This window comes from Phyllobates terribilis, unplaced genomic scaffold (genome assembly GCF_046119375.1).
Source record: "Phyllobates terribilis strain yellow unplaced genomic scaffold, ASM4611937v1 Scaffold_4__5_contigs__length_816908805, whole genome shotgun sequence".
Lineage (NCBI taxonomy): Eukaryota > Metazoa > Chordata > Amphibia > Anura > Dendrobatidae > Phyllobates > Phyllobates terribilis.
The window spans coordinates 311,630,780-311,654,597 of NW_027362764.1; the positions used below are offsets into that span (position 1 = coordinate 311,630,780).

The following is a 23,818-nucleotide window of genomic DNA, read 5'->3' on the forward strand; positions in this document are numbered from 1 at the left end:
TTAATGAGATAATAACTTATGTCTTTTCATTGGCTGTAAGCCATAATCATCAACATTAACAGAAATAAACACTTGAAATAGATCACTCTGTTTGTAATGACTCTATATAATATACGAGTTTCACTTTTTGTATTGAAAAACTTAAATAAATTAACTTTTGATATTGTAATTTACAGAGAAGCACTTGTATATATTTCTGTACCTCTGATAAGATACGAGCATCCCTTAAGAAGTCACAGGAAACACTTGCATTACTTGCTCCAGAAATTATATGAATTTGTCTTGGATAGACAAGTACACCGAATTTTTAATCCAGATGACAACATTTCTAACATTCAGAGGACTACAGGTTGGGTTCATAATCCATCTGAGGGTAGTTTTGTCAAATTCCTTGCACTGCAGAAGAGCTCTAATTTTAATTTTAGTCAAAGCTGGTTAAAAATAGACATTAATAGAAATAAAATATATTTTACATTTATAGATGATGCATAGCCAATCTCACATAGTAGTAGTAACAACAAACAAGATGGTAGCAAGTAGTGAACATGTGACTTTTTCATGGCTTTTTATTACATCCAGAGACAAGTAGAGTGAGTAAAACAGCAATTCTGGCATTTTTTTTTTAATATCTTTTTTATTACAGGATTCACTGGGCATGCAAATGTTATTGTTTGGGTAATTGTGGACACAGTGATACCAAATATATTTAGTTTACTTTATATTTTATTACTTTATTACTATTGAATCTAATGACAATCTAGGTTATCATATTCTAAGAGCTATTCCAATCATTTATTTTTTCATATGAGTTTTTTATCTCTTTTTATTCCATTATTTCTTGAGTTGAGGTGTGTAAAATACTGCACTTTACTTTGTTTTTTCTTTTTTAATGGCATTAATCAGACGAGCACATCTTTAGTGTGAACACGTGCCAGCTGCAATGACTACACAATATAAAAAAGACAAACTCAAAAAGCTCCGCAGTACTCAATAAGGGTCAAAATATATGAAAATACTGGAAACATTAAATCTGGACTGTTTTGTCACTCATTGAAATGTACTTACAAAAATGAAGGTTGTTAGCACATAAATTGGCTAATTCATTTATGCCCATCAACCACGGCAAGGAGACCTGCTTCTGATGGGTCCTATCCTACTAAATATGCCACTCTTGGACTATGAGCCTAAAGTTAAATGGACAAACTTCTCTCTATTATACTATGAGGCTACAGCGTCAGAGTAGAGACAAGTTTGTCCATTTAACTGTAGGCTCATAGTTCAAGAGTGGCAAATTTAGTAGGATAGGACCCATCAGAAGCAGGTCACTACCATGGTTGATAGGCATACATGTATTCTGAGATTTTTTCGTGACATATTGTACTTCGTGATAGTGGTAGAATTAGTTTGATTTGAAAATAAAATTGGAAAAAAAATCACAATTTTCAAACTCTCAATCTTTATATCCTTAAACCAGTAAGACATGCCGTACTTTACATCTACATAATTTTTAAACATTGTTTTATTTTTGTTAGGATATTAGAAGGGTTAAATGTTTAGCAGCAATTTCTCATTTTTTCAACATATTTCCAAAACCAGTTTCTTTAGGGACCTGTTCAGATTTCAATGGACTTTGAGGGTCATATTTATTGGAAACTCCCCAAAAGTGATACCATTTTAAAAATTGCACCCCTCAAATACCTCAAAGCTGTTGTCAGGAATTTTCTTAACCCTTCAGGTGCTTCACGTATATTAATGCGAAATGAACCCCAGTTTGTTACTTACTTTCTTATGAGCGTGGTGATACCCCACATGTAGTCAAAAAGTTATGTTTGGACAAACAGCAGGGCTTGGAAGGGAAGGAGCAATATTTTTTGGAACACAAATTTGCTGAAATAAATTGTGTGCACCATGTTGCTTTTGCAGGGACCCTATGGTGCCTAAACAGCAGGAACCTCCAACAAGTAACCCCATTTTGGAAACTACATCCCTCATTTTATTCAGGAATTTATTGAGAATTTTGAACCCACAGGTACTGCACAGAATTTGATAACATAAGGTCATCATATTGAATATGTAGTCATATCGTCATCATTTTTGTTTTTAACTTTTGAAAAAATAGTAACGCTAAGCCTAACTGCAAAGAATGAAAGAAACTTTTATAAAATAAAAAAATAATAAAAATAAAAAAATGTAATCTGATTAAGGGCATGACATAGGGGTGTGATCAGGGTGTTGCACAGCAGGGCACAGCCCAAGTGCTGTTCTATGTGCTAAATATTGGGCTTTTGATCACTGTAATAGGGTGTATCACAGTGAACAAAAGTCAGCAACCAATGGGAAAAATCCCTGCTGTTGCCGGGTGCAGGCAGGCAGATCTCTTATCTCGATTGCCAATGCACCAGAGCAATCTGGAAGAGCCGAGTCTAAGATCGCAGCCCCACTATCAGTATTTGGTCAGTATTTTTTCTCAGGAGTGGGTGATGAATATAGAATTGGTGCACGTGTTTCTATTATACCTTTTCTCTGATTGTTCTTCACCTGGTTTTGGCTCCCACTCCAGAGAAAAAAATACTGACCAAATACTGATAGTGGGGCCGTGGCCTTACAGCTAAAATTGGCACATCTAACGGATGCGCCATTTCTAGTGTGGCTGCGGGCTGGTCTTTTTAGGCTGGGAAGAGAACAATAACAATGGACCTTCCCAGCTTATTAATATCTGCCCGAGGCTGTCTGCTTAGCTTTTGCTGGTTACTAAAGATACGGGGGACCCCACATAACTTTTTTTTAGGGTCTCCCCTTTTTAATAACCAGTAAAGGCTAAGTAGACAGCTGTGAGCTGGTATTAATAGGCTGGGAAGCTCCATGGCTATCAGGCCCTTACCAGTCTGATAATAAAAGCCCACAGATGTCTGCTTTCCCTTAACTGATTATTAAAATATTTTTTATAAAAAATGTATTTAATAGCTTAAATAAAGCTAAACACCTTTAGTGCCACATGAAAAGGGGCTTCAAGAACATGTTGGCGGTGCAGGCAGGGGCCTAGTCCCTGCTCTGCACTTTGATTTCCCGGTGGCGGGCTTCAGCAAAATGGCCACCTCCCGTGGCGCATGCACAGATTGAGATCTAGATCTGCGCATGCGTTGCCTTCGGCGGCCATTTTCCTGAAGCCCATGGCAGGAGAGCAATGTGCTGAGCAGGGCTTTCACTCCTGCCTGCACCGCCATCATTTTCTTGAAGCTCACTTCCAGGATACCCTCTCCTCCCAGCTTAGGGCCCACAGCATCACCCCACTCCTGCTTCCGCAGACTTCCTGCAGAGGTGACCCTGTCTCCTGTGACCCTTCTTCCCCCAGTAAGCTACATTTGGACTATAAGATGCACCACAATTTTCCTCCTAAATTTGAGGGTAATAAACTGTGTCTTATAGGCCTCAAAATACAATATTTATTATTATATTTTTATCTATTTTTATATATTTATATGTACAGCTCTGGCAAAAATTAAGAGACCACTGAACAGTTTTCTATTGGAAAACATGGAAAGACTGGTGGAAAGCAAGCCAAGACACATGAAAGCTGTGATTAAAAATCATGGTTAGTCCAAAAAATATTGATTTCTGAACTGTTCCTGAGTTAAAACATGAGTAATTTGAGGTCTGAAAGCACTGTTTCTTTTTTAGTATTTTGACGCTTTATCATTTGCTGCTAATAAAGTTTTTAGCTTTGAATTTCGGAGACATGTTGTCAGTAGTTTATAGACTAAAACAACAATGTACATTTTGCTCAAAAATATACCTATAAAGAGAAAAATCAGAGAAACTGAAAATGTTGAAGTGGTCTCTTAATTTTTGCCAGAGCTGTATATGTGTGTGTGTGTGTTTTTTTATTTTATGTTATTATTTGTTTATATAGCACCACTGATTCCATGGTGCTGTACGTGAGAAGGAGTTACATACAAAATACAGATATCACTTAAAGTAAATGAACTAACAATAATAGACTGGTACAGAGGAAAGAGGACCCTGCTCTTGCAGGCTTACATTCTACAGGAGACAGTAGGTTGGGGGGTTGCAGCAGCTCCGGTGGTGGTGATGTGGCAGCCCGGTCACTGCAGGTTGTAAGCTTTCTTGAAGAGATGGGCTTTCAAGTTCCATCTGAATGAACCGAATGTGGTGGATAATCGGACGTGTTGGGGCACAGAATTTCAGGGGATGGGGGATATATTTGAACATACTATTAAATAACTGGTGAGAAATACAGTTCAACGTCGGGGTCAATCCAGCATATGAAAATATTTTCAGATTTTCATTCAGAAAACTCAGATGATTTTCGTCTACATTGTTATCTGTGTACCGTCCATGTGTCTGTATTTTACAACCTTGTGACATCCATATTTATGCATCAATATTTTAAAATGTACATTATTACCGTAAATAGTTTTCTAGATTAATAATGGCAATCTATATAAATAAAAATATAAATCTTCATTTGGTCAAAATCTTAAATCTCCGAAAGTTGTTCACCGATTGCTTTGAAATCTTTACATAACATTGCATTCGAATACACACGTTTTTATATACCGTCGTCCGGTATTTATATATTGCGTGGTCCAGAATAGCTGCGACATTGCTACCAGGTGGAAGAACTGCTCATTCCGCTTTTCAATTGCCATTGAACATGCAATTCCTTGAAACTCCCACATGCAACATTTCCAAAGCATCTGGCATGGGAAAAGTATTACTGAAATTCAGACTTATTGTTTGGGATGAATGCACAATGGTGCACAAAAAAATCTCTCGAGGCTCTTGATCGATCATTAAAAGATTTACGTGCAAACATCAGACCATTTGGGAACGCATTAATATTGCTTGCAGGAGATTTCAGGCCAACATTACCTGTAATTCCTCGACACCAGTGGACGAAATAAATGCTTGGCTAAAATACTCTACTTTGTGGCGACACGTAAAGACATTAAAATTAACTACAAATATGTGTGTCTAGCTGCAAAATGATCGATCAGCTGAAAAATTCTCTCACCAATTGCAGGAAATTGGGAATGGAAAGGTTCCGTTTGATCTGACCTTAGGACGAATTTCATTGCCTCATAACTTCTGCAATTTAGTGACGTCAAAACAATAATTGGTTGAAAAAATATTTCCCAATATTCAAATCAATTATAAGAATCAAGATTGGCTGAGTGAACGAGCTATTCTTGCGGCCAAGAACAAAGGCATCTACGAACTTAATATTATTCAGTCTTACATGCAAAGCGAGGCAGTCACATACAAGTCCATCTACACTGTTGAGGAAGTAGATGAAGTGGTTAATTATCCAACAGAATTTTTGAATTCACTTGATCTGCCAGGGAAGCCACCGCACGTACTGCAATTGAAAATCGGCGTGCCAATTATCATGTTGTGGAATATCAACCAGCCAAAGCTTTGCGATGGCACGCGGCTTGCAGTAAAACAATTAATGAGCAACGTCGTTGAAGCCACAATCTTGACAGGACCTTTCAAAGGTGAATCCAAATTGGGAAGAAGAGAAAGCCAGCACCAAATACTGTTATGGAGTCTGTAATGAATTGCTGTTTAAGGTACTGTAAACTTGAGGCACCTCGCCCTGTGGAGACCGGGTGCTACTCCAACTGCAAAAAGTGAGTAAAAAATCGTTCACTTTCATCCAGAAAAGTGCGACAAGTTTTTTTTTTTTCTCACTTGTCATCCATATTATTTACAGGACCATTTCTAGTTTCCTATGTGACAGAACTACAATGCATCTGTAAAAAATGGATGCTTTACTGTGGCTTTATGACATCTGATTTTTCTTTTTGTGCACTCAGAGACTTGAATGGGTCAGTCACATCCGGCCCACAGAAGAAACTAGTGCATTTCTCCACACGCAAATTCAGGCAGTGAAAAAACATCACTCCTCTGCACTGCTCCATTGAATAACATTGGTTGGAGTACTGTCTGGGTTTTTTTCAGTGATTGTTCTCAAGATTACATCAAGCAGCCCAGTAAGTGACACATTAATGAAATCGGGGTCTCTCTTTCTACATTATGAGCTCTCAGATTAGGTGACAAAAATCTAGTGACAGATCCCCTTCAAACACACTATAATCCTTAGTTACATCAACCATCTGTACCTTTAAGAGGACATGAATATGCTGCCAGCACAGAAATGGTAACATAGGGGAAGTAGTAATCTGTAAATATGCTTTCTCCACTCTTTCAGTGGTAGCTTATTCTGGCAATGTTCCTGGAAGACATATTTACCATATTACATTTAAGCCTAAAGTCATGAAATAGTATAATGACAGGGGGCAATGCTTAAGGCTGCGTGCCCACGTAGCGTTTTTCAAGCGTTTATGCTGCGGAATTTCCGCAGCGGAAACGCTTGTGAAACGCTAGGTAATCTGCACCCCATGGTCCCCAAGGGGATTCCGCATGTTCTATGCACATGCTGCGGATTTTTTATGCTGCGTACAAAAATCCGCAGCATGTCATTTAATTTTGCGGAAGCGCAGCGGAACTCCCGCCATTGACTTGCATTGAGACGCATAGAAACCGCGACTGTACATTTTTACAAGCGGCTTCTATGCGTCTCTATGTGCGGATGGTACCCAGTTCTGGAGGAGAGGAGACTCTCATCCAGACCTGGGTACCATTGTACCTGTAAAAAAAGAATAAAATAACAAATAAAGTTTATATTCACCTGTCCGGCGGCTTCTCTCTGAATGCCGGCATCGCTTGAGGACCTGCGGTGACGTCACAGTCATGTGACCGCAGGCCCTTCACCGCTCTGTCTCGCGATATATGCCGGCAGCCGGGAACCAGACAGGAACGAGCGCTGCAGCCACGCCGGGGCCTCGGGGGTGAGTATAGCTTTATTTGTTTTCATTTTTACGGTTCACACTGTATAAATCCATGCTGTTTGCATGGATTTATATAGTGTGACCTAGTTGTCAAGCACTTTCCAAGTGACGCTATCGCCTGGAAAGCGCTTGTCAATCTGCATGCGGAAACGCATGTGAATCCGCATGTGGATCCGCATGTATTCTGCAGGAAAAACGAAATTTTCTGCTTCATTTCTGCATCGTGGGCACATAGCCTAACAAGCAGTCATTTAATGAGTAGGCTCTGCTCTCTAAGGAACATCTACACCTTCAGTATTTGGTCAGTGTTTTACATCAGTATTTGTAAGCCAAATCAGAAGTGGGTGATAAATACAGAAGTGGTGACGTGTTTCTATTATACTTTTCCTCTGCTTGTTCCCCTCCTGATTTTTGCTTACAAATACTGATGTAGAAATCTCACCAAATATTCAATGTGTGCATGTGGTAGAAGGGTATGTGTGCACAATGTCCTTTAGACTTGTGCAAACCCTTTGGATGTTTTCAGGAGGAAGACGCTTCAGAACATGCCGGCGTCGTTTGTAATAAAGTGTTTTTTTGTGCAGATTTTCATTTAACTCTTGAGTGCTTTGCAAGGTATTTGGCCTCTAGCATTTTTTTTAAACTAATATGGTAAAAATGAATGCGTCGCTTCCAAGCAGAAGCTACCTGAAGAATGGTCATATCACTTCTTTAAACTGCTTCGCATCTTTAGAAAAGTAAAGTTGTTAAAAGAAGCTCAAAAGACTTACACAGCAAGTCTTTTTTAAATCTAAAAGCATATGTTCATTTTTTTAGTGTTCATTTAGTGATTTTTCAGGTGGGTTACAGAACATAACCGCCTGTAGAAAATTTTGTGTGCACATACCCTTAGGCTGTGTGCCCATGATGAGTTTTTGGTGAGTTTTTGTCAAAAACACAGCATCTTGCGGTTTTAGAAAAGTGGATGGGATTTATAGGAATCTTATGTCCACTGTGCTTTTTTTGACTCAGTGTAAACTGACCTGTGGTGCGTGTTTCAAATCCGCAGCATGCCAATTTCTCTTGTGGGTACGCTGGGCTAAATGTGCAGATTTTCCCAATAGACTTGCATTAGACTTGCGGACAATCATCACATGCTAGTTCTCATAGTGTTGCTTCTTTTTCCTGGTATTACACACATTTGATTATAGACTGCCATGACCACATGTTTTAAAGGGAATCTGTTAGCAGGTTTTTGCTACCTCATCTGAGAGCAATAGACAAAGAGACCCTGAATCCAACAGTGTTAAACTTAGTTTAGTGGGTGCAGCTGTTCTGACACAGAGTTTTTAGATTTAACATGCAGCAGAGCTAAGAAAGTTAACCCTGCCCACACCAGGCTATGTATGTACAATGTCTATAGACAGTGAGCTGCTTATCCCAGAATGAGGCATATCAGACTACCAGTCATGCTACTCTAGTCCAACAATGATAAGCTCCTGGTGCTAAAACAATCATTACAAATAAACAACAGCATGGAGATTGATAAGAGAGACATCACTGAAATTGCTGTTTTAACTCCTACAGCATGCTGCCTTCAGATTACATAACAAAAACCTGCTGTCTGATTCCCTTTAATATAAATCTTTAGTCTTTAAGGGCCTGATATATCTAGACTGTTGTTGTCTTGATGAATCAGGCTTTTTTTTTATTGCAGCGCTGATGTGGTGCTTTTAATCTACATTCCCTGCATTTAGTCTCATGCTCATCAGTCACAGTCTTCAGCGATTACGGTGCTATTCCTGTCCGTCTCCAGCACTTTGTGATCTGCTGGATTGCTCCAGTGCTTGCTGGGTCATCTGGAAGCTACAACTCAATATATGTAGGCCAGCACGGTGGCTCAGTGGTTAGCACTGCAGACTTGAGGCGCTGGGATCCTGGGTTCAAATCCCACCAAGGACAACATCTGCAAGGAGTTTGTATGTTCTCCCCGTGTTTGCATGGTCTTCCTCCAGGTTCTCTGGTTTTCTCCCACACTCCAAAGACATACTGAGGGGGAATTTACTGTAGATTGTGAGCCCCAATGGGGACAGTGCCATAATGTCTGTAAAGTGCTGTGGAATTAATAACACTATATAAGTGAGTAAAATAAATAAATATGTGTATGAGAGCCAAAATGAGGCTGTCATAGACCTACATTGAGAGCTTGTGACCTTTACCTCTGAGCGCGAGTCAGTCAGCGTGGGACCAGAGTGGCGCTGGGAAGAGCTGAAGACAGTGGCTTGTACTTATAAGGCTAGTGTAAACGGATGTGAGAATGAAGCTGCACAGAGAACAGACTCATTGGTACAGTAAAACAAGTTATTTATTAACTATATACATGTTTGACATGACAAGGTTCAAAATCAATAAGACGACAATCTGTATATTGGTGACAATGAGAAACAATATAACACAGTTATTGCTGCTTCTCTTGGCCTAGTGGCTACTGTCTGTCCCTAATGCTATATATATTCCAGAGAAATAGTGATCTTTCCTTTCCAAGCCCTGTCGTGCACAAACAGAAGTTTTTTACTACATGTGCATCATCGCGTTTGAGATAAATTGCATAAAAAATTATTGGGTCCATTTTCTCCTATTATCCATTGTGAAAATTACAAATTTGTGGCTGAAACAAAATTTAAAAAAAAAATAAAATAAAATTTTCAATATGACAACCTAATGTTATCAAATTTTGTGTTGTACCTGTGGGTTCAAAATGCTCCCTATATCTCTGGAAAAAGTCATTGAGGGGTGAAGTTTCCAAAATGGGGCCACTTGTGTGGGGTTCTGCTGTTTAGGCACCGTGGGAGCCCGGCAAATTCGACATGGTGCACACAATTTATTTCAGACAAATTTGTGATCCAAAATTCAAATATTGCTCCTTCAGCTTCAAGCCCTACCGATTGAACAGAACATTTTTACTACATGTGGAGCGTCGCTGCTCTCATAAAGTGGGTAACAACTTTTGGGGTCCATTTTGTTGTGCTATCCCTTTTAAAGATGAAAAAATTAGAGCTAAAGCAACATTTTAGAGGTAAAATTTTGATTTATATTTTTTTCATTCCACTTTGTATTAATTCCTGTTTAGCACCTGAAGAATTAAAAAACAGTTTTGAAGTATTTGAGGTTTGCAATTTTTAAAATGGTATCACTTTTGGGGAGTTCCCAATATATAGATCCCAGAAGAAACAGGTTTGGAAATTTCTTTTAAAAATTTAGAAATTGTTGCTAAACTTTTAACCCTTCTAACATTCTAACAAAATAAAGTGACATTTGAAAAATTATACAGATGTAAAGTAGAAATACGGGAAATGTTATTTATTAATTATTTTGTACAGCATGACTAACAGGTTTAAGAATACAAAGGTTGAAAGTTTGAAAATTGCTAAATTTTCACCAAAATTCCAAAATCTTCACAAATAAATGTAAAAATATCATCCTAAATTTACCACTAACAAAAAGTACAATGTGTCACAAAAAATGGTCTAAAAACCACTGGGATACGTTGAAGCGTTTCAGAGTTATTACCACATAAAGTGACACTGGTCAGGATTGTAAAATTTGGCCTATTCATTAAGGTGAAAATTAGCTTGGTTGCCAAGGGGTTAAATTAGTAGCACCACCCCAGGGCTGATAAAACAAATGCTGGAGTGGTGCTTTAAAGCATTGAGTTATTGCTCTTCCCTACCTGTAACCTGCCTATAGTCAAGGAAGTAAAGAAGGAGTTAAAGAAGGAGTTAAATGTGTAAGGGAAAAATATATTTTCTGAAAAGTACTGGCAATTAGTATTAGTATTAGTGTTTAACCAAGTTAGTACTAGTGGCAGCATAGTAACACCATCAGGCCCAATGATTTACTCTCATTTTTTTTTTATTGTTCATTGAAATACGCTTGTCTTATCAAATAAATTTTATCAAAGATAGTAAGCAAATCCTAAAAGCTTCCATTGGCATATAAATTAATGGACAACTTTGCTGTGTGTATCATGCCAAGAATATTTGGCAGTATGTTCTATTTTTTCAAAACCACTACATGAAACAGACACAACACTGGTGTGAACAGGGCCTAACTTGAGTAGAGTAAATATTTGAAAGTACTAATGTTTCTCCTTTTCTTTTTAGAATTCACTAATTAGCTGTGTCAGTAGGAATGAAAGTAAGTATTATATATACATAAAGTAAAGGTAGAGGGTCCTGTATGTCAATTGTTCTTTTAACCTGTGTAAAGGCCCCGTCACACATAATGAGATCGCTAGCGAGATCGTTGATACGTCATGGTTTTTGTGATGCAATAGCGATCTTGCTAGCGATCTCGTTATGTCTGACAGGTAGCAACGATCAGGCCCCTGCTGTGAGATCGCTGATCGTTACAAAGCTTCCTGGACCATTCCTGGGTCGTTGCGCTCCCGCTGGGCAGTGTGCATCGCTGTATTTGACACCTTATCAACGACCTCGTTGGCGATTCTGAACTGAGACACGTAGGCGTGCATAAATTGGACTTTTCCGCGCCCCTCGTCCCTGATTGGTGGTCGCTACAGCGTTCTCATTTTCCGCCGTGCATAAAGAAGGCAACAGAAATGGATTCCATCCTTTGTTTCTGACCTCGTGCTGGATTGCAGATCCTAGCAGAATTCTCCGGGCTGTTGATATCCGTTCATTCGACTGAGTCCTGATTTTGCGGATCGTTGTAGCTTTCTCCGGCTGTGACTGGCCGCACATCTGGTCTTGTCAATCTTGGTCAATCGGAGATGAGGGGGCGCGGAAAAGTAATTTTATGCACGCCTTTGTGACACAGTACCGTCCCTATCAAGGTGTGGATCGTTGAAATAGCTGCTGTGTGAAAGCGTCCCAACGACCGCCGAGATCGTTAGTTAGATCGCTGGGGCGGCCAAAATCGTTGGGAAGTTCTGCATGTTTGACAGCTCCCCAGCGATCACGAAACGACTCTCCAGCGATCCCAAAACTGTGACGTAATAACAATCTCGCTAACGATCTCGTTATGTGTGACGGGGCCTTTACAGTTTACTATTTTTGCTACTTATTTAAAAATCAGGAAAAATACTGTTGCACTGTTTTTATTATCCAATTGGATTCTGCCATGAAATATATAGGGGTTCACTAAATAATTTATGGTGCATAATAATTAATCCAGAAGCGGACAAAGTTCAGAGAGTGCCCCCTGTGCAAAAACAGTATGTGAACTCTTTGCATTCCATTTCAATAGCTCAGTACAATGCACCCATTTGTCTGTATGTGAAAGCAGATGCTTACTGCTTTGGGGGTGGAGGTGGAAGCGGACCTCCTTACCACTTGGGCCTTTGTTTTACTGTATGCTCACCCCTAAATCAATTCCAAAGACACAGAAATATCTGTAATAGTAAAATGGTGAGAATCATGACAAAGGGTATTGGCGAGTCATACGTGATGTAACCTACATCTTACCCTCTCCTTGAAATGGACTACAGGTGCATCTCACTCAATTAGAATATGATCAAAAAGTTAATTTATTTCAGTTCTTCAATACAAAAAGTGAAACTCATATAGAGTCATTACAAACAGAGTGATCTATTTCAAGTGTTTATTTCTGTTAATGATGATTATGGCTTACAGACAATGAAAACACAAAAGTCATTATCTCAGTAAATTAGAATACTTTATAAGGCTGTGTGCCCACGATGCGTTTTTTAAGCATTTCCGCAGTGGCAAAAACTCTGCAGAAACGCTTAAAAAACGCATGGTAGAAGGTCTGCCATGTTCCCCAATGATAATCCGTATGTGCTGTTCACATGCTGCGGAAATTTCCGCTGCGGATTATCATTGCGGAAAAAAACGCAGCACTACCAATTATTTTGCAGAAGTGCTGCGTTTTTGCCGCCATTGACTTGCATTAGAATGCAATGGATTACACATCACTGCATACGTAGTTGAGCATTCCGTGCGTTCCAATGTGCGGATGGTACCCAGGTCTAGAGGAGAGGAGACTCTCCTCCGGACCCGAGTCACACTATAAGCACTTGGAAGGTGCTTGGGACAACTTGGTCACACTATATAAATCCATGCAATTCCGCCGTTGAAATGCTTAAAAAACGCTTGGTAGAAGGTCTGCAATGTTCCCCAATGATAATCCGCATGTGCTGTGCACATGCTGCTTAAATATCCGCTGCGGATTATCATTGCGGAAAATTCTGCAGCACTACCATTTATTTTGCAGAATCACGGCGTTTTAGCCACCATTGACTTGCATTGGACCGCATGACATCCGCATGACTGCACGTGCATATGCGGATATCATGCGGTTCAATGCGCATGGTACCTGGGTCTGGAGAAGAGGAGACTCTCTTCCAGACCCGGGTACCATAGTACCTGTAGTTAAAAAAGAATTAAAATTAAAAAAAACCCTTATACTCACCTTTCCGGCGCCCCCAGTCGCTTCTGAGCGGCACTGCTGTCTCAATGGCTTCCAGCGGTTGTCTGCAAGGACCTTCCGTGACGTCATTTAGTCATGTGACGGTCACGCGACCGCTGACGTCAGCGGTCAGGTGATAGTCGCGTGACCATCACATGACTAAATGTCATGGAAGGTCCTTTTTAGAGCATTGGGAGCCGCCGAAGATACCGGACGCATCGCTAAGGAGACCGGGGGCCATCTGAAGGTGAGTATGATGGTTTTTTTTGTTTTTTTTTACTATTGATGCTGCATTTGCAGCATAGTAACTTGGTCACACTATATAAATCCAAGCTGGTTGCATGGATTTATATAGTGTGACCAAGTTGTCAAGTACTTTTCCAAGTAATGCTAAAATCGCTTGGAAAAGTGCTTGACAACCCACATGCGAAATCGCATGTTAAAAACGCTTCACTTACGCTTCTACCTGGCAGAAAAAACGCATGTCAAATCTGCATGCGTTTTTCTGCCAGGGAGATGCAGAAACACTCAGGAAAAATCCGGAGCATTTCTGCATCATGGGCACATAGCCTGATACTGTTGTTTTTAAACCAGGTATTGGTACTTTTGGTAGTGTGGACAGGTGCCAAGTCCTGCTGGAGAATGACATTTCCATCTCCAAAAAGCTTGTTGGCAGCGGGAAGCATGAAGTGCTCTAAAATTTCCTGGTAGACGGCTGCGCTGACTTTGGTCTTGATAAAACACAGTGGACCTACACCAGCAGATGACATGGCTCCCCAAACCATCACTGATTGTGGAAACTTCACACTAGACCTCAAGCAGCTTGGATTGTTTGCCTCTCCACTCTTCCTCCAGACTCTGCGACCTTGATTTCCAAATGAAAATTGGAACTATGGGACCTTGTGGAGTATGTCAATGACTGCCTTCAGGACATCTGTCAAGTCAGCAGTCTTCCCCATGATTGTGGAGCCTACTGAAACAGACTAAGGGACCTTTTTAAATGCTTATGAAGCCTTTGCAGATGCTTTTTGTTAATTATTTTAATTTACTAAGATAATGACTTTTATGTTTTCATTGGCTGTAAGCCATAATCATCAACATTAACAGAAATAAACACTTGAAATAGATCACTGTTTGTAATGACTCTATATAATATGAGTTTCACTTTTTGTATTGAAGAACTGAAATAAATTAACTTTTTGATGATATTCTAATTTAGTGAGATGCACCTGTATATGCATACAACATACATAGCAAAAGGAACCACATTTGGAAAAATGGAAGGTAGTACTCGAAGCCTCAGACATATTATGGGTAGAAAATATCCACATCTGCTCGAGTCGTATTTTACCTCTAGCTGTTTTGGCATCAGCTCAGAGGCACCTGTTAAACAACCTGGCAATTACACTGTGTTCCAAATTATTATGCAAATAATATTTTCTCAGATTTTCCCAAATTACCTATATGAATTGCAGTCATTGTAATTTTCCAGTCAAATAACTATTAGAGTACAACTGAAAGGTTTTTGTACAAACTGCCTATGATAACAGTATATTTTTAAAAAAATAAAAAACTCAAACTGCACTCAAAATGCATGTTCTAAATTATTATGCACAGCAGAGTTTTCAACCTTTTCATTTTAATAAAGAACAAAAAAATGGTCATTTTTGAAATTATAAGCATTAGCAGGTTATTACAAACTGAAATCAAACAGTTTTCAACTCAAAACTTTATTCTAGGTGATGTTACATTTGCACATAGGACCGCTTGTTTGAAAGGAGCTTCTGAACTCTCTCGTCCATTGAATTTGTCAGGTTTTGGATGGTTTCTGCTTCAATTGTTTTGCATGAGGACAGAATACCCTCCCAGAGCTGTTGCTTAGATGTGAACTGCCTCCCGCCATCATAGACACTCCTTTTGATGATGCTCCAGAGGTTCTCAATGGGGTTGAGGTCAGGGGAGCATGGGTGCCACACCATAAGTTGGCCCCTTTTATGCCCATAGCAGCCAGAGATGCAGATGTGTTATGTGCAGCATGAGACGGGGCATTATCATGCATGAAAATGATCTTGCTGCGGAATGCACGGTTCTTCTTCTTGAACCATGGAAGGAAGTGCTGCTTGAGAAACTCAACATACATTATGGAGTTCATCTTTACCCCTTCAGGGATCCTAAAAGGGTCGACAATCTCTCTCCCCATGATTCCAGCCCAAAACATTACTCCACCTCCTCCTTGTTAGCGCCGTAGCCGTGTTTGCATGGGGTGTCCATCAACCAGCCATCCTCCACTCCATCCATCTGGACCATCGAGATCATTTCATGCATGATAATGCCCCATCTCATGCTGCACATAACACATCTGCATCTCTGGCTGCTATGGGCATAAAAGGGGACAAACTTATGATGTGGCACCCATGCTCCCCTGACCTCAACCCCATTGAGAACCTCTGGAGCATCATCAAAAAGAGTGTCTATGATGGCGGGAGGCAGTTCACATCTAAGCAACAGCTCTGGGAGGGTATTCTGTCCTCATGCAAAACAACTAAAGCAGAAACCATCCAAAACCTGACAAATTCAATGGACGAGAGAGTTCAGAAGCTCCTTTCGAACAGGGGGTCCTGTGTGCAAATGTAACATCACCTAGAATAAAGTTAGGAGTTGAAAACTGTTTGATTTCAGTTTGTAATAACCTGCTAATGCTTATAATTTCAAAAATGACCATTTTTTTGTTCTTTATTAATATGAAAAGGTTGAAAACTCTGCTGTGCATAATAATTTGGAACATGCATTTTGAGTGCAGTTTGAGTTTTTTATTTTTTTAAAAATATACTGTTATCATAGGCAGTTTGTACAAAAACCTTTCAATTGTACTCTAATAGTTATTTGACTGGAAAATTACAATGACTGCAATTCATATAGGTAATTTGGGAAAATCTGAGAAAATATTATTTGCATAATAATTTGGAACACAGTGTAAACATAATCCACTACCTGTGAGCCCTTCAGCCCTGATCTAAGTATTTCCACTACCCGTCATCACTTAATTAAGTCCATTTGAAGGGTACAGAACCTTGCGCCCCCCACCAATACATCACACATCTACGAACGTCAAAGACCTCCCCACTTACAAACAACATAAATGTTTTGTACCTTTCTAACATTTATGTTCCTCCACAATTTTAGCCCAAGTTCAATACCTTCTTCTATTACCAAACACCACATGTCTAGTCCCACTGCATTCAGATGTAACCCATCTAGTCTCCAAAATTTGCCTTCACCTGATTCCAGATCCACGTGACTTACTTCCACCACTTCATTTCAAGGCATAAAATGACCCACAGCACTATTAACTTTTATTCTAGCCTTGTTCACACTCACCACAGATTGAACCCCATGCCACTCCTTTCTCAGAATAATGTCCAAACCAAACTGTGGTTACACAAGCATACATTGCCCATAATCTTAAAAGATCAAATTTGAAGTCCCTTCTCAACTCATGAAACAGCCTCCTCCACAAATTATTATTCCCCGATGCGAATCAATAGTATATCAAAGGCACTATGTAGATTTGCAAAACGATGTAATTCCACATCATGCACCGTTTACCAATAATCTACCAGAGTATGGCTCCCTTCCTTGCTATTCACAGCTGGCACCCTGCTGGCCAAACTGCTGCTCACAACTCCGTCCAAAATACAAATAAATGGCCCACAAGCCAGAGAAGCTGAAGGCCATCAAATAGACAGCAGAACTTCAACTCATTTTTCTAATGATTTTTTTTAAATAAAAAAAAAAAACTAATTTAGGCTATGTGCCCACAATGCAGAAATGAAGCAGAAAATTTCTGCAGCATTTCTGCATCTCCCTGACAGAAAAAACGCATGCAGATTGTGCATGCGTTTTGACTGCAGAATACATGCGGAATACATGCAGATTCACATGCGTATCCACATTCGTTTCCACATGCAGATTGACAAGCGCTTTCCAGGCGATAGCGTCACTTGGAAAGTGCTTGACAACTAGGTCACACTATATAAATCCATGCAAACGGCATGGATTTATATAGTGTGACCGTAAAAATAAAAAAATAAAGCTATACTCACCCCCGATGCCCCGGCGTGGCTGCAGCGCTGCTTCCTGGCTGGTTCCTGGCTGCCGGCATATCGCGAGACAGAGCGGTGAAGGGCTTGTGACGTCATCGAAGGTCCTTCAGCAATGCCAGCATGCAGAGAAGCCTTCGGAAAGGTGAGTATAAACTTTATTTTTTATTTTATTCTTTTTTTACAGGTACAATGGTACCCAGGTCTGGATGAGAGTCTCCTCTCCTCCAGAACTGGGTACCATCCGCACATAGAGACGCATGAAATCCGCTTGTACAAATGTACAGATGCGGATTCTATGTGTCTCAATGCAAGTCAATGGCGGCCATTCCGCTGCGCTTCCGCAAAATTAATGAACATGCTGCGGATTTTTGTACGCAGCATAAACGCTGCGAAAAAATCCGCAGCATGTGCATAGAACATGCGGAATCCCCTTGGGGACCATGGAGTGCGGATTACCTAGCATTTCACAAGCGTTTACGCTGCGGAAATTCCGCAGCATAAACGCTTGAAAAACGCTACGTGGGCACGCAGCCTAACACCCAGCTAGGTCACACATAAGAACTAAATTTTGCTGATTCCTATGCCCCAATCTGTTTCACTATCTCATCACCTAGTCCCCTTCTTGCAGCCTCAGTAGCCAAACTTCCGGGCTACTACTCCCATAGTGTTATGCTCCTAGGCGGCACACATGGTTCGTGGACCCACTGTGCCCAGACCATACTTACCCTGGAGGGGCGTAAATAAGCAGCTACCTTGGTGTTCACTGGAGCCTCTAGTGATGAGCTCAGGTTTGTGCGGCCGGTAGCTGCCAGGTACCACTCCAGGGCGACGTCTGGCTGTAGCTGCTGACCCCAAAGGGCAGAGACGTTAGTACAGATTATTAATAGGACAGGAATTGAATGTATAAGTAGGATAGCCACTGAGACATGTTCTCACTGTGCAGACAGGACAGCTACTGAGACATGTACTCCCTGTGCAGACAGGACAGCCACTGGGGCAGGTTCAGGCTTTGCTGACAGGACAGTCACAGGAACAGGTTCAGGCTATGCCGACAGGATGGCCACAGGGACAGGCTCAGAGTTCTGGCCTGGGTATTCAGCCCCCAGGGTTGCATTGATCCAAGCACATCGGTATCATATATCACAAATGAGTGCTCAGATGAGTCACTGTTAATCCAGGCACATCAGTATAGCTCCATGCAGAGATAGATTGAGCATATGCTTATAAATTATTTACCCATGGTCCAGACAGTGGTGGCACTGGAGACTCCTATTCTGGGTTTTGGTTTCTTGATTATATTCTATAAGTTTTTGCCCTCTTTTGTAGAGATTTAAGTGATATATACTTTATTCTTAGTTTCATAGCATTTGACTCATTGTCCTGCCTTTTCTACAAATATGAGAATTAGTAACCTAAAAAAATATTAACATCCAGGTACCTTTTTAGATGAACGACTCCAGAGACCACATCTTTTTCATCTTCATCTTGTCCAGATTCCATGAAGATTTTTCCCATCCACAGCTCGTTTCTGCAGACTTCCATTTTCTCCGGTCTTCTGCAGCACATCCCACACGATGCCCTTAAAAATAGCATTGTCGTTATAATGCTCCTGAATAAAAAATATCTTCCGTACACTGAGCCCCTGAATAAATCATTGACCCTCACTATTTTCCCTTGACAAAATATGACTCCCACATTGTCCCTTTTATGGTATATAACCTCCACACTGCCTCTCCTTTTCATACTTAGCCCCTTCTTCACGCTGTCGTCTCACACTGGGTCCCCCCCAATTGGGCACATTCTCTATACTGTGCCCCCTCATCACACTCCCCCCTCCGTAGCTTTCCGTCCCCTCCTGGCTGTGCCCTTACACCACCCCCATGCTATCCCTCTCCCACAATACTCAGTCTCTATTTTGCTCCCACTCACACTTTTCTCCCCCTCATACTGTCTCACACATTTTCCACTCCCTCCTCATAGGGTCTTCTCTCACATCCACCTGCTAACCATACTGTCTCCTCCCAAATCCCCCTGACCCCATACTGTGCCTACACCCACCCCCCCCACTCGCTCCCGATACTGTGTCCACATACATTCCCCCCCTTCACTTCCCATACTGCTTTTGCACTCATACTCCTCATTTTGTCTGCACCAATTAATCCTCCCACTCACCACACTGTGTCTGCACCCATCTCTCCCAATCACCATTCTGTGAATGCACCCATCCCCCATACTGTTTCCTTACACATGCCCCCATCTCCCCACTTGCTCCCAAAACTTGTGCCCACAAATCTTCCCACGTTACACTAAATCTTCCCCACCCCTGCCCCCACACAGTAAGGCTATGTGCCCACGTAGCGTTTTTGTAGCATTTTTGCGACGTATTTACGGCGGTGAAAACGCTTGTAAAACAGTCTGCCATGCAAAGCAATGTGAATTCGGATGTGCTGTGCACATGATGCGCTAATTTGCGCACCGAATTCGCATTGCTTTGCAAAACGCAGCATGACCATTTCTACTGCGATTGGTGCGTGTGGTACCTGGGATGAAGAGGAGACTACAACTCCTCTTCATCCCAGCTACCACGCGGTGAAAAAGAGAAATAAAAAAGTTAAAAATAAACAAAACCTGTATATTCACCTCTCCGGCGGCCCCCGGTCTCCTCCGGTCTGCTCCCGGCCGCGTCTTCTCTCTTCAGCGTCCCGCAGTGTACTGTCAGGACCTGCGGTGACGTCATTTAGTCACCTGATGGTCACGCGACCGCTGACGTCGGCGGTCAGGTGATGGTCGCGTGACCATCAGCTGACTGACGTCACCGCAGGTCCTGACAGTACACTGCTGGACGCTGAAGAGAGAAGACGTGGCCGAGAGCAGACTGGAGGAGACCGGAGAGCAGACCGTGGGCCGCCGGAGAGGTTGAATATACAGGTTTTTTAAATTTTTAACGTTTTAATTCTTTTTTTTTTTACTATAGATGCTGCGTTTAAAGCATCTAAGTTATTCACACATCATAAATCCATGCCGGTTGCATGGATTTATATTGTGTGATCAACTTGTCAAGCACTTTTCCAAGTGATGCTCAAAATCGCTTGGAAAAGTGCTTGAAAAAACGCATGCAAAAACGCATGTAAAAATGCTTCTCTCTGGCAGAAAAAACGCATGTAAATCTGCATGCGTTTTTTCTGCCAGAGAGAGGCAAAAACGCTCTGCATCAAATCTGCTACGTCGGCACATAGCCTTAATCTCTCTCTCACAGTACAAACCTCCTCCCTGCAGAATAAATATTCCCCCCACAGAATAAACACCCCTCCCCACAGAATAAATCTTCCTGGCCAGAATAAATCCCCCCCCCCACAAAGTAAATCCCCCACCCCCACAGAGTAAATCCCCCCCCCCACAGAGTAAATCTTCCCCCCACAGAGAAAATCTCCCACCCACAGAATACTGTAAATATTCCTCCCACAGAATAAATATTCCTCCCACAAAATAAATCTTCAACCACAGAATTAATGTTCTCCCCACAGAATAAATTTCCTCCTCACAGAATGAATCTCCTCCCAAAGAATAAATATTCCCACTTTAGTGTGGCGGTGTTCACACTGTGTAGTAATGAGGCAGTGACCCAAGGAAAGTCCAACTTAAACGGCTTTATTTGGGAAAAACTCATAACTCAAAGGCAAAAGCTGTCCTCCGGATCACAGCCAGGATATCCACACAGTCCATTTAAGCCTGTTGCCGTGGGAGACGGCCGCACCGTGTCACTTAGGGTGCATCAGGTACGTTGCCTTCACAGGCCTGTGTTCAGCTTCACACAAACTTGCAGATCTTCCTGCTATGCTGCTAGCAATCCCAACACTGACACACCCAAACATTTGCTTCAGGTTTTTAAATGGAAACGGTGGACATGAGCCTGGAGCGAGTGGACTGTCCCACTGCCATCCTGTAGTCCACTCCAAGAATAAAAGCCCATGCCGGGTTTTACAAAATCTGCCTTGTTCAAATAGTTTGACCAAGTCCAAACTTACTTTTATTCTGCACTGCAATCACAGCTGTATCTGTAACTGCTATGCACTCCAGCGGGTTCAATATGCTTCTGTGGGGATACATTGGGGGATACATATCGTCCCTCACATATAATTCCTGTCACTGCCTCACACCACACTAAATAAATCTTCCTCCCACAGAATAAATCTCCCCCTCCCCTACAGAATAAATCTCCCCTCTCCTCCACAGAATAAATCTCCCCCCTCCCCCACAGAATAAATCTCCCCCCTCCCCCACAGAATAAATCTTTCCCCCACAGAATAAATCTTCCCCCCACAGAATAAATCCCCCCCTCCCACAGAATAAATCTTTCCCCCACAGAATAAATCTTTCCCCCACAGAACAAATATTTCACAATAGAAAAAATATTCCCTCCCCACCCCCCCTCGTTACATTTAATCTTCGGTGTCTTCAGCTCAAGTGTGGAGCATTTATCACTGATGTTGTTCGCTCACCTCTGTGAGACCTGATCACGCTGCTATTGCTCTGACCTGGCGGTCAGAGCTTCAATTGTACTCGCGTCTTAAAGACGCAAGTACAATTGCTCTCTGGGAGCCAGAGTACTGCATGTTCTGTGAGCCGGCTGTCAGCTTGACAGCCGGCTAAGAGAACAGCCAACTCCCAATCTGGGTAACTGCAAAAATTCAGCCACCAGGGAGACACTTTGGACTGCCGCATTAGGCGGCCCGATGACATGCCCCGGCGGCTCCATCCTATATGCCCGTCTTTAGGCCCCCGCTGCATAATTGGATTTTTCCTAGGTCAGTAATGGCTGGAGGTGGCAGGCATGTGGACACAAAACAGACACAACCTAGAGGGGCTCCTTTTAGGGCACCGGACCTGGGGGGGTTTCTTCTGGACTTAGAATCACCGGAGGCCTTGCCCTCCACGGCTGGCATACTTCAAGGTGTTGCTGAGTGTGTCCATCCCTGATCCCCTGTATCAGACGCATGCAGCCAGTCTGCACCTCTGACGCCCGCAGCATTTCTCTGCTGCTGCAGCATCACATTTACGAACTCTATTGTATGAAAAAACAGCCAGAGAGAGTGATAGGAGGAATATTGCTTTCCTCAGGGCTGTACCTAAAATGGCTGACCCCTCACAACATTCCCACCTTTTTAACACCCTCCTCCCTTCAGTGGCCCACCCCTATATAATCCCTCTTTTCATTACGCATTCCTATCTCTAATCCCCTTGTTAACTTTATTCCTGCCCTAAACCTATTATGATGGCCTTCCTTCAAAGCCAGATCCAGTATGGCCTCTCTTTATGTTGGAGTCAATATCAATCTCCAATGCCACAGGTAGGTGGCCCAGAAACATATAGCACCATTTCTGTTAACATCCACATTATAATTGTAGCTGACTACTGCTAATGACTCTCACTGAGCTATACATCAGTATTGAAACTTAGCACTAACAGATCCATCCTTGTTTTTCTTTGTTCCAGTCTCAACAATTTGCTAGATACATGGCTAGATTACTATCTTAACTGAAAAAATATATATATATTATTTAATTATACTGTGTTACAAATTTATGATTATATATTTCTATGTTGGGCGACCCAGAAGTCGTGATGTAAATTTGTTAAAATGGTGGTCCGAAGAAAAAGTATTTTTTCTCCTAAATCCCTATCTATTTGATGCTGTAATCCAAACTGTTTTCTAATATACTTGCATTAAAAATTACCTAACCTTTTCTAGTAAACTGTCTGTTGTCTGCTCAGATCAGCAGTAACGAACTGGCAACAGCGGTGTCAGAATAACCAGTGGGCAGAGACCAGTGATATCACTTGCTGGGGGTGGCACTGGTCTGTGCATGCTCGATATTCCGGCAACGCTGTTTTGCTGGCTCGTTACTGCTCATCTGAGCCAACAACAGAGCGTGCGCTGTGATTGTGCACATTGTATATTGCACAGTGTGAAGGGACACAGCAGGGACAAGCCCTGAAACAAGTGTCAATTAGGACGCTTCGTTTCAAGGATGGGGCTGAGGCAGTGACCGTAGTCTCTGACCCCTGGTGACGTTTCGTTTGAGTATCCCAGCATGCACTGGGATTCTTAAACGAAGCGTCATCAAAAAGGAGGTAACGAAAAAAGTACAATAGCAGTTAGATAGTGTAGTTAGGGAAGTAAAGAGAATTTTTAATGCAAGTATATTAGAAAATAGTTTGGATTATGGCATCAAGATAGGGATTTAGTAGGAGAATTACTTTGCCTTTGGACTACCCCTTTAACAAATACAAGAAAAGGTATGATAGACACATTTGTAACTTTTTACTTCTCCAAATTTAAAACTAATACTGAGGCTGCGTGCCCACTATGCGTTTTTCAAGCTTTTTTGCCGCGGAATTTCCGCAGCAAAATCG

The 23,818-nt window shown here is 41.6% G+C and overlaps 1 protein-coding gene across 3 annotated transcripts in view; it reads left to right on the forward strand.

Annotated features, from left to right (window-relative positions):
• Positions 1-23,818, forward strand: part of RECK (reversion inducing cysteine rich protein with kazal motifs) — a 677,252-nt gene that overhangs the window by 215,321 nt on the left and 438,113 nt on the right. For all 3 annotated transcript variants that reach the window (XM_073678381.1, XM_073678382.1, XM_073678383.1), the window contains exon 7: positions 11,018-11,051. In XM_073678381.1, coding sequence (XP_073534482.1) covers positions 11,018-11,051 — 34 coding nt within the window. The remainder of the gene's footprint in view (positions 1-11,017; positions 11,052-23,818) is intronic.